The 12,524-nt window shown below is 37.2% G+C and overlaps 1 protein-coding gene across 1 annotated transcript in view; it reads right to left on the bottom strand.

Moving 5' to 3' along the window:
* Nucleotides 1-540: 540 nt before the first annotated feature.
* CNTN1 (contactin 1) overlaps nt 541-12,524 on the bottom strand; it is a 205,934-nt gene continuing 193,950 nt past the window's right edge. Inside the window, exons 22-24 of the mRNA XM_005480521.4 lie at nt 11,684-11,796; nt 10,384-10,540; nt 541-3,067 (exon numbers count right to left, since the gene is read on the bottom strand). Of these exons, the coding sequence (XP_005480578.2) occupies nt 2,988-3,067; nt 10,384-10,540; nt 11,684-11,796 (350 nt within the window). The 3' untranslated portion in view covers nt 541-2,987. The remainder of the gene's footprint in view (nt 3,068-10,383; nt 10,541-11,683; nt 11,797-12,524) is intronic.

Consider the following 12,524-nt stretch of genomic DNA (forward strand, 5'->3'; position numbering starts at 1 on the left):
ATCTCTGTTTTCCTGGGGATGGCTGAACACCTGCCTGCCCATAGAAAGTGATGAATTAATCCTTTGTTTTGCTTTGCATCTGTGCATGGCTTTTGCTTTTCCTATGAAACTGTCTTTATCTCAATCCATGAGCTTTCTCACTTTTACTCTTCTGATTTTGTCTCCACTCATGATCAGACAGTGAGTGAATAGCTGTGTGGGGCATAGTTGCCGGCTGGGGTGAAATCATGACATATATCTACTGGAATAGCAAATGTTACCTGAAAAAATACTCTCCTTAGTTATCTCTTGTTTCCAAAAATGCCGAAAAGCTCTCAGGATGCTCTCTCTTACCGATTTTAGGAAAGTCTTTCTATCTGTATCACCTATAATCAAAGCAAATAATGCAGAAAAGCCCTTAAACTCCAGCAACAGTCACAGGAAGGCAGGGCAGGGATACACAGGACTTCATTCTATCCACACCTTTACTACTACAAATGACCACACTGCTGTTATGAAATTAGAAAGCTCCAATTCAAAAGACAGTTATAATACTTTGAGTAACATTAATACATTTATTTGTCATTTACTTTTCATTCATAAAAAGGACAAAGCACAGTCCTGTTCTACTCATTTGAAAAGAAAAGATAAAAAGTAACTAAAAAACCAGTTCAATATTCATCAGTATCAAATAATAGCAATATCAATTTTCCTGAAATATAAGGAAACAACAAATATGTCTATCTATATAAACTTTAATTAAGAACCTTGCATTTTAAAGCAGATGATACATTAGTTAGTTTTTCTTGACAACAATTTGAAGCTGAAGGTCCCAGTCAAATTTACACAATTATGTGAAACAGAAAATTCTCCAACTATCTGATCAGTATGTGACACCTACCTCATCCATTTGCTGATTTAAAAAAAGAGAAGTGGTTTTCCGTCCCAGGTCATTTCCATGCAAAATGAAACAGTTTTGCTTCTTACATCATGTATTAGAAAAGTAAAAGGCAATCATGCATTTGGCAAAAGATGTACTTGTGGTTGTATATTATATAAAAATGAGTCATACTGCAAAAGAACAAAACCAAATGAAGCACAATAAAACACATTTTTTTGTACAGAAGGCTTACAGCATATAAGTCTCTTACGTATGAAGACAGCTCATTTCTCTTTCAAATAATTATACAATTTATGAAACTCAGCAGTGTTTGACACTTTGACATTCCTCTATAGGGGAGTATCACTTTTGCTTATTTAAAAAATTTTCTTCTTGTAACAAATAGTTAAAATTAAACTAAAGCCATATTATTGATACTTATTAATGAAGAGACTACACTTTTACATGTAAATATATAGTACAAAATTATACAAATAAAAGGAAAGGGTGTAAATTATTAATAGACCTATTCTTGCTTCATGTAAATATTATTACGGACCTCTACAGTATAAGTTCTAAAAAGATAAAATCTATTTCTAAGTAGCTAGCAAGGTTGTGCTAATAAAATATGATTCAAAGCTTATAATTCTTGAAGCATCAGACATTGCACTATTACTTGAGCCAGCTGATTCAACACCACTGTGTTTCTTCATCATTCACACCCAAACTAATTCCCAGCATACCATGGAAAATGAAACGAATGTGCATTTCTTTAACAACTTAAAAAACCCCAAACAAACCAACAAAGAAACCCAGCACTGAAACACTCTAGACACAGTCAGAACAAAAACATTATCTCTAATAGATTCCCATTTTGAAAAGGCCATAGTAAACACGTAGCTTTGACTAACAGTTGGGATCTGACTTTCACGTACTAACACACAGTTGGATCATCCAGTACTCTGTCAAATAGAGAAATGGTCTCAGAACTTTAAAACTCTTATTTACAACACTATGAACATTAGAATAATATCAAGTTCTTGAAAAAGCATATAGTTCCCCCAAATGTATGCCTTCAATACAGGAAGGTAACACCTGGTATCTGCAGCATAAAAATGTAAATATAATAATTTTTTTACTGTGCTACTCTGCTTTTGCCATTTATTGTATATCTTTTTTTTTATATTTTAAATCTTTTCACTTTAAAAAATAACATACGTTTCCTACCATTTCATGGTCCACTTGGCTGTTCTTAGCATGGACTTCATCTCCAAACTCCTAAGTGTTATATTGCTACCTTAATAACAACAATAGGAATAAGACTAAATCAAAACCAATACATTACGCTGCTTCCCTGAAAGCTGACATTTGACTCCCAAAACCAGCAACAATTACCATAACAGAATTTTTCAACAGAATTCTTTTAAGAAAAGAATATAATAAATCTCGGGTCAGTGAAGCACAGGTAAATTCCTTTAAGCTGAGCATGCTATCCATGCTTGGGTGAACATATTTAAAACAAAAAATCCTTATCACTGACTTTTATTTCAATTCCTTCAAATTCTATCCAATAACCTCTAAGTAATTAAATGTTTTTGCTTTGACTGTCTCTCTAAAACCAGTAATCCCAATAAATGATGGCGGGGCTATTCAAAAATATGCAGTACACAAAACATATAGATAGTACAGACAGACGTAGTACTCTTACATTTATCACATACAATCAACATTTCAATCTCGATTATATTTCACAATTTGTTATTCAAGTTAAAGCACCTACGTATGGTGATTTTACTTTCACTGTACAGCCTATGTTATTGGGTTTTAACACTGTAACTTGCCCCATTGGACCGAATCATGCAACTGTCACAGATCAGCATAAGTGTTTTATAAGGCATATTGGAACAAGTTAAAAATTCTTAGCCGTTCAAAAGTTGATTTACTTCATGAAGGAGTTCCTGGATGCCTCAGTCCTCTTAAAGTTCATAGGAAATCGGTAGGGTAATTCTTTTTAAAGTGTAATTTATTTGGCTTAGGATGGTGACACAGGAATCAAAAAGAATCGTGGTCCTCATCATCAAAGGGAATCCTTTGTGAAATGTGGAGGACAAGGTGAATCCAGCTACATTCAGAATCCCGAGCAGGCAAGGACACCCAGGGCAGGCACCACTAGGACCAGGAGCAGAGTTGGCACTCCAACAGCGGCACCTGTGCATCGAACAGAAAACAACACGGCATGGGTCTGACTCGGTCTGACTCCAGCACTGCTTGCAGAGGTGGAACAATCCTGAATTCCACAGGGTATGGAGGCTGGAAACCAGCTGGCATATCTCAGCACAGCCCTACCTGGATGAATAACTTGCAATGGACAAAGAGACTTGTTGCAGTAGGGTGGAGGACTCGCTCCTTTGTTCTGCCAGAGCTGCATGTTTAGGCAGCATGTTTATACAAGAAACAAGGCCATTCAGGACACATCAGTGTATTTTGATTTGGCCAGTCCGACAAGGCGGGAGGTTATTATACCAGGAGGCAAAAGGTCAAAATAAATATTTAAGCATGTGAAAACAAAATTAATGGAGTCTTTGAAATGTGACAAAACAAAGAGACACCTTTGGAAATGTTAATGCTCATACGAACAGCAATATTCTGAGAGATGTCAAAGAGCCTGGTCTGTTTGTTTACCTGCCAGACTACAAAGTCCAGATGGCTGACTTCTAGCAGTGTGGCATTTATGTCTGTTAAAGTCACAAGGGTATTTCTTAAACAAATATTTTAAGACATAAAATATTAATCTATGGCTTAAAAACTTAACATGACTCACTCTGGCAAACAGAAATAAGAGCTGCTATTGTTCAGAGGTTTGTGCTGCGATGGCCCAGCTCCCTGTTAAGAAGCATCTATATGAGAAAACAACACAGCCAAACTGTGCCTGGCTGTCAGTCTTGGAGATGGGCCAAAGGAGCCTGAGAACTGGATATTCTTTCACCCCAGAGAGGGCTTGTCTATACCAGGATGGTAGATGGGCAGTGCAGGACCCAGCTTACTGCTGCTGAACACTCAGCACAGAAGTGCTTGCAGCTGGTGCTGAAGGTCCTGAGGTGCTGCTGGAACAGGCTCACTGGACAGCTCTCCAGAAAATGTTAAAAGAAGGAAAACCAAACTGAGAAGGTAAAGCACAAACAGAGCAGCAGAGATTCCGGCAGGCCTAAAAACAAGCACAGCATGACAAACTGTGAAAGTACAAGGGTATATTTATCTTATTTTTTAGTGATTTATGAGGCACATTAATGTTTTGTTTTTGTTCTTAAATATCAGAGTAGAGGTTCCTAATGAACGAAGCCATAGGGGAAAAACCCCAGGTTTTGTGTTTAAGAATATCCACAGAAAATGTATTCTGCTTTTGTCAGAGCAGGATAATGCAGTTGTAAAGACACAAATAAATATTTTGAATGCTTCTAATGAAGAAAAACAAGACAAAAAGTTTGCTGAGTAAAGTCGAATGATGTGAAAGTATGAGGAAACATCTGTTTGCATGTTGCTGTTCTACAGAGAAAAAGGAATAATAAATCTTCCTCTGAGATGTGCTTACTGGCTCCAGAATAGTTAGCAATTCACCTCATTATAGTGGCTCCTTACAAGGTTTAGGCACTGTTGCAAAGATATATTTACCAGTTTTCTTAAATAAAGCAAATCCTATCCTTGGGCAGGACATTAACAGAACATTAGCAGGATAAATGCATATTAAGCATATCATCTTCTTCTTTCTTGTTAGATTACTGACCTACATGTAAGGACCCATACTTTACTATCACTGACTATGTCACAATGCATGAAATTGTTCACCTTATTCAATCAAACTAAGGCTTGGAAGGAGGCAATACCAATAAATTAGAATTGTGATGAAATGAAATGTGATGATGAAGAAGAATCAAGAAAATATCAGAGAACAAAATTTGTTGATTTAAGCATATGTATGAACCAGTTTAGAGGGCATTCTCAGTATTTTCTACTTAATTTTTCAGTCAGGAGACAACAGCAAATGCATTTTGAAAGTTACTCTTCTTTTAGAGGAGAGTTCTTTTAGAAATGTACTTTTAGTTCAGTAGAAGCTTTTTGCTGTATTCGTGTACCAAATGCATAAGAACTTCCGAGGCAAGGAACAAAGGACTGTCCTGCCCCAATTAGGTAGAGTCTGTTTTCTCCAGTATTATGATTTTTACCTGTGTTCTCCTCCTCTTATTACTACAACAACATTTGCAACAGATGGGCATTTTCAAATCACAATCAAAAGATTGTGATTATACCATATGAGAAGTGAATGATCACCTGACTTACTTGATACTAATGTGTGCAACACACATTTGTCCCCTTTCAAATAGTAATTGAAAAAATTAAAAGCTAAATAATTAAAAGAATTGTGTAAATTAGTACAGGCAAAATCTATGGATTTTCCTTTGAAAGAGCTGTACTTCAAAGTAAATGCTATTTCAGGATCCTAAAACATGCCTCTGGCAAATGGAATTCATATGTGTATTTATATATATGTGTGTGTGCACTGAACACAGAGAAACTGTAATTTTCTTCTCTTGTTATAAGCATATACAATACCTAAATTATTCTTTCTCCATGCCACTATTAAAACACAGACATTAACCTGATTTCACATGTGAAGCTGAAGGTGTATGGTACTTCCCTTTCTTCCCCAATATTTATCCAAATAAGAAGAGTAACCCTCCCCTCTTTCCCACCCTGGATGAATATTTAAAACTTGAGAGCTTCATTCTATTTTTCCTTACTCTGGCATAAAGCAACTGCACTGGGGACAGTGCAGTTACACAAGTGAAGTGAAAAGAAGTGAAAAAAGAACTAAGCACCATATGGTTTTAGTTCCTACTGATTGCAAGATTGTTTTGATTACACTAATATTAGTAATATGACAAAACACTGCAATCCAAAAATCATGCAAGAGATAAAGAAATTTCTCAGGCATTATTTCAAAGGAAACAGATAAGCCTATTATTAACTCTTGAAAAGGACTCCATTGGTTAAACAAGTCATTCCAACCTTCATCTGGTTGTGGTAACTCAAGAATGAATTTTAAATTGTGCAGCTCATTAATTTACTATAATGGGCTTAAAAAATAAAGCTCCTTGCTCTACAACAGACACTGGCCAATAAAATATAAAAGATCGTGGCTGTATTTTACACTGATTGCTGGAATGCATATATACAGAGAGTTATAAAAGAACTTTTATTTCAAGATGTTCACTAAAAAGAAAGGCATGTGAGATAGCTTTAGATACTGTTTGGTAAACTTCATTTGTATCACTCTAAACTGTTGGAAGCTGACTGGTTACATGAGAGCAAAGTGGCTGCAGAAGGATATTTGCCTCCCGGTTCTGTGAGATGGAAGAGAATAAGGAAAACAAAAAGGAGGTTTTTTCCTTGAACAAGGAATCGAGATAGAAATAAAATCTACTTCTAGTTTCCTTCCCATTTGAATTTCAAATCTAATTATGTTAGTTAAAACAGGCTACAATTTTAGTCCCTATGTTAGGACCTCAGGGCCAGTTAGTGCTCCTGAACCTGAAATATAGAATAAAATATGCGTGCTTGTGTCCTGTCTGGCCTCCACCTGTGTCCTGGGATGACTTCATGAGGCTGAATTACATTCCCATTCATCAGTTTAGCCCAGAAAGAAGTTTTGTGCCTTTAAAAATAGATCTGAGAGAAGGAAAAACAGTGGAATTTTTTCAGAGCTGTATTCAAAACCAAAGACAAGAGCTGCAGGTCTCTCTTGGCACACATTGTCTGCAGCACGGACAGGGAGTGGGAGAGAGCTCTCCTTTGCTTTTAGTTAGTTTTTGGCTAGGTGAGGCAGAGAAGTTCCCCAGACTGTGGCTTTGTCTTTTCCTGGAACTGTTCAAACCTGCTCTGGACCAAAAACCCAGAAAAAACCACTGTGAGCTCACACTTGTGGCCCACTGGGGGCCCAGGACGCTGCATTCCGTCCCCAGAGGGACTGAGAGACACTCAGTGAGCCAGCAACACCTACAGAGCACTCTCTCTGAACTACAGAAGGGCTTTCTGAATTTGCCCTCTCTTCAAAACAGTAAAAGATTTTATTGCTTAATATTATTCATTTTTTATGTTTATAAATACCTTGCTTGTTAAATAAACAGTTTTTTCCACTTTTCTTGAAGGAAGTTTATCGCCTGAACAGGTGGAGGGAAGGACTGCTGAATTTTGCCCTTTAAGGAATCATCCTTTTGGAAGTTCCCTTCCAAATTTGTCCCAAACTAAGACAACCTGCCTATCCAGAAAGCCTCAGGTTCCCTGTATTCCTGTCATGAATTGTGTCCCTGGACACAGCATTTGAGATGCCCCAGGATGTCCCTGGTAAACTGGGGCATCTCAAATGCTACAGGCTTTGTTTAATATTCTGAATTACACCCTAGATGACAACTGATTATAATGGGAGCTTAGACACTAACTCAGCCATATTATGTAGATTACTTTGGATTTGATACCCAGTGAACAGCAGGGAAACACCCACTTGGATGACACACTACAACACTCCTTGTTTAAGATCCTGCCATTCCTGGTCATATAGGCTATTTGGAACCTCTGCCCTAGCTGCTTAATTCTCCCCATTCACTTTTGCACAAAATTAGGTAGGTTTGCAAACACTGGAATCAGATGCCTAAAGGTCATGTAAGGCAATACTACTTTCTGAGCTTGGTAAGACCCCTTATGTTTTGCTTTAGCTATTGTTTACATCTCTGTGTAAATATGTAACTTGCATTTTGGTCAGTCAAGCACCACAACATGCATTACTATCAAGCTACATCTTCTCTTCTTTGCAATTCTCTGAGAAAAACTGTAATTAAAAAAAAATCAACTACTTTATCATTCTTTTGGGATAATTATTCTAAACCCTAATGCATTACTGGAAGATTTCCTTAAGAATAAAAATTAGCAGACATAATTTGCCATGTGTAGGCATTAAAACTATACTTTGTTCTGCTTTGTTCTGCTCCAGGAAAAGTAGGCTGGAAATAACCTGAAATTCTTTCCTGATTGGCTGTATACTATGTGTTCCAAAGAGACTACCTTGCCTTTTGTCTTTTTCAAACTTTCCTAAATTGATTTCAGGGAATGCTGTCTCTGTCTAGGTCACCAGAGGCACAGTCCCTGTCTGTCTAGCTGGTGTATGGTAGAATTTACAGATTAGAACTTGCCTGCAGTGGGAAAGACAGTTCAATGCAAAACTGCAAATTAGCATCAGCAGGGTGCTAACTCTCCCAGTGGTACTAATTCTGTACAGGCATACTTGGGACAGGTCACAGTCTGGGCAAGACTGATCAGCTTGGGCTTGACATTGCACTGACATGATGCTTTGGGAAGTAATCTGCCAGCTGTGACCTAAAGGCCTTGGCACCACACCAATGGCAGGTTGTAACACATGTTTGACACAAAGATACTTAGGACATGTCCTGAAGATAACAGTTGCCTAAACATTTCTGCAGCTTATAAAATACGTTAAAAGTGATTGTCCCAGCGTATGATAATACAACAATATATTTCAGATTTTTTTAAGTGGTTGACTTATTTTCCCAAAATAGTCTCATAGAACATGGTACACACATTAACATGCATGCTAAATGGATTAAGAATTCAGTCATCAGCAGATTTCAAATCACAATTATTGAAGAATGGGCACTGAATTTCTAGTGCAATTCCGCACTGAACAGCTGTAGACTGAATGCAATCCATATATTTATATCAGAAACAGGAGAAGTAAGCACCTATGGAACCAAAATGGAAAATAGAGACAACAACAGATTAATATAAAAATTCAGACAGCACAGGGACTTGAACCATTCAAACCAACTGTGATTTTTCGTAGCCACAGGAAAAATTAAACACAAAGTTAAAAAGAGACAGGACACTCTGGTGGTACTCTGCAAATGATGAGATACTGTATCCTGGAAAGTACAGATTCCAGGAAGGATTTAGAGATGGTATTGGACAAATAAGATGAACATAATTTCATAGCCCCATGAAAGGTAATAAATAGCTAATGAAAGCCTTTCATGAATAATGCTGGAAGTAGTTAAGTGTGGGGAGGCAAGAATATCTCTGCAGACAGCTGAGTTGAACACAGTGCATATATAGTATCTACAGTCTTAAAGGAAGTATTAGAAGGTGAAGAGGTGAAGAAAAGAGTTGATGAAATTATTTAAGATCTGATGACTGTAATTGAGGAGAAATTCAAGGCACACAGTGTTTTAAACATTTGATTAATCACTTGGCTAGTATAGATACATTTCTTAATGGGAACAATATATTAGACACAAAAAGACTCTTTAATCTAACAGCTATAAAAGGAAACAATGTTCAGACACCAAAGCCAGAAAAACACACATAAAAAATTAGGCAAAAAAAGTAAACTGTGCAGGTGTTCATAAGAACAAAGTACACAAAAAAAAAAAACTTAATACAATCAAAAATGGTGATACTCATGAGCTCACACCAGATTATGTAAGATGTATATATTATTGAAAACTTGCAGATGAGAGGTCCACTCCTGTAGGCACAGGCAGCCTCCCTCACAGTACAGATAATACAGCATAAGCATTGCTCTTTTTAAAAGGCCACAATAATGATTGCACTGCTTCTGTGACAAGAATATTGTTGACACTTAATCCTTTCTATTCCCTGGGTTAATTTTTTAAGTTAAAAATACAAGAATACAATGTAAGTGATGGAATTATAACCTATAGCAAAGACACTATCCAATTCCTTGACATCTATTCATGTGTTCTCTTTCATACCAAACAGTGCCAAGGAAGTATTAAGATAAAACACCAACAGGAAGGAGACGTGTAGACCATGTCTGAACTTGTACTCATAGTCAACACTGAGCCCAGTTTGAATTATCCTAAGCCATGGTCCCTTGTCTTCTTTGACAATCATCCAGACCACTCTGAATTAGAGCATGTAGAGTTTCTCACTCCCTATTTACCATGTTTGTCCCACAGATCCCCTTTTCACTGAGAAGGGGAACTTCCAAAGCAAGTGGTCTGTGGATCACTCCTTTTCTCTATTATTTTCCTTTTAGCAGCAGTTGTCAGAGGAATGAGATAGAGGCAAAAGGTAATAGGCCTATGGGGTTATTGCAAGATGACAATTAGATCCTGAGGTCTGCACCATATAGTTATGCTTGTGAGACATTACTAGAAGTGGCAGCCTAACCAGGGGCACCAGTAAAAGCACTCTGGTATTTGGAAGATTGGCAGTGCTTCCAGGATTGAGCTGGACTGCTATAGAAGTGTCCTGTGTGTGAGCTATGAGTCCTCAAAAATGTTTTAAGATACACTCTTATCTCAGTGCAGTCAGTCCTGAAGGGCTACCTTTCCAATTTTGGGTGTGCCCATCTCTCAATAGCATGCAAAAGGAAAACATTCAGTCCAAAATTTCCAAGGAGCGTGGCAAAGAAAAAAGGGAAGTTATCTGCTCACCTGAAATTTTTATTTGGGCTACTTCTCCATCTCCTCCTTCACTGTGTGCTCGCACCTCAACAACATATTCACCATCGCTGGGGACTGGGACCTCTATCGTGTGCTTTCCAGTGGAAAACAACTTGCCTTCATGCTGTCCATCTGGCCTATAAAGTACCTAGGAAAGTAATGGTAAATACAGTTATTGAAATGTTACATTTCCATGAAGATACATTTCTGTATGTAAAGCGTGTCAATGAAAAAGTATTGGCTTTTCATTTATATGAAACACTATATATACAGACACACACACACACACACATATATATATATAAACTTAGGGGCTAATAAAATTTTTTTCCATATTTACACAAGGAGAATTTAGACAGGATGTCTTCACACTTTCTGTTACAAAATTATGACACCTTTTGAAAGATAAGCACTTACACTCAAAAAAGTAATTAAGTGATGGAGAATATCAAGGCAGGGTGGCAGAGACCATCAAATAAAAATATAAGAACTCAGCTGGGTTTTCTGACATAAAATTTATAAATGAGACAATTAGCAATTTTTTTATTAACTCTCAGTGATTCTAAACTATTGTAAATGGGATGATACTTGTTTTGTGGGACCTTTAGAAAAGATCTCATTTCTTTCTGAAATAATCTCTGTGAAACATGATTAGCAATTCCCAGGAAGGAGTGCAACTCCTTGATCAAATTTGTAAATGAAGAACATTATACTAATTTTCTTACTGCCAAGCAAGTAGCAACATTAAACAGGAATTAATAGCTGAAGTTTTCTATATGCCCTATAGTCAGTATATACACTTGATGTGGTTACAGAGTAACTGCATCTACTGATGGTAGAGGTCCCTTCCCTTTGTCTTCCTTCCCAGACTTTAAAGACTCACGTTTCAGGAACTGTAATCCCTGTATGGAGATGTGAAAGGAAAACTGGAACTATGCATACTGATAAAAGGAAAAACCATAAAGCGTATAACTTTTCTATGCGTTATTTTAAACCAACAGACAATAAAAGAGATCATGTGGGAAATAAGGCTGTTGCAGTGATAGCTATGAACTTTCCCATAATACAAATTACCACCCAAATGAATTTCAGTCCCCTAATATTTTCTCATTGTATTGACATAGGCTTTGCCCTAGGCCTACTGGATGGCTGCGATTGCTGAGCATGATGCCTTCCTCTTCAGCATTCGTGTGTGTGTAAGTCTGATTACATACAAAGATTCAACACTGTCTATATAAAATGCACTTCACAAAGCATACATAAAGATTAGAAATATTTTCAGATATCATACTTTGTATCCTTCGACGGCAGACTCGTTTGACATTGCCTTCACATGATCCCAGGTGATGATGTACCTTGAACCAGATCTTACAGAACTGATAATCCTCGGGCGTTGGCTCGGAGCTGAAAAGGAACATATGAATAACGTACACGTAAATGAGATTCCATAAATGCTCAATGATGTTTTTATTAAGACATGTAAAAATGTAAAAGTGTGAAAATGGAAATTAGGCTGCCATATATATAAGCAAGGGATAGTGTCCTTCCTGGAATGAACTGCTATAGCTCCAGCCAGGCAATTTTGGATGGCTTTGTGCAGTGGCTGCATCATGGGTCTGCTTTTCTGGGTTTCCAGAATGGAAGTGGCCTTCACTGTTGCTGACCACCAGTGTTTGCTGGCATGCAATTACCTTCAGAACCTCCCAGAAATGTGTCATAAGTCATATTCATTCATCGAGATCAAATATTCAATCAACTATTTACAGCCATTTCTACATCATTTAACTCAGATCAGCAGAAATAACACTATGCCACTGCAGAAACCATTAATTATAGCTTACACTGTAAGGTTATAAAATGGACTCTCAATAATGAACCCTGCAGGTGCAAGCTGCACAATACACTATTTACTGACAAAGATCCTCAAATTAGTTGTATGCATTTTTAGCCCAGATAATTGTGTTTTAAATACACAAGATTTTTTTTTTTTTACATTGTTGTCAATGCTAGTGTTAGGTATCCTCATTGAGTCAGGAGCAATATTCAAAAACCTGTTATGGTACGTCAGTTCTAGGGTGAGATTCAGATCACCCACTTCTCAAGGCTGCCTGAATCTGCTGCTGATGAAAATG

This window comes from Zonotrichia albicollis, chromosome 4 (assembly GCF_047830755.1).
Source record: "Zonotrichia albicollis isolate bZonAlb1 chromosome 4, bZonAlb1.hap1, whole genome shotgun sequence".
NCBI classification, from domain to species: domain Eukaryota; kingdom Metazoa; phylum Chordata; class Aves; order Passeriformes; family Passerellidae; genus Zonotrichia; species Zonotrichia albicollis.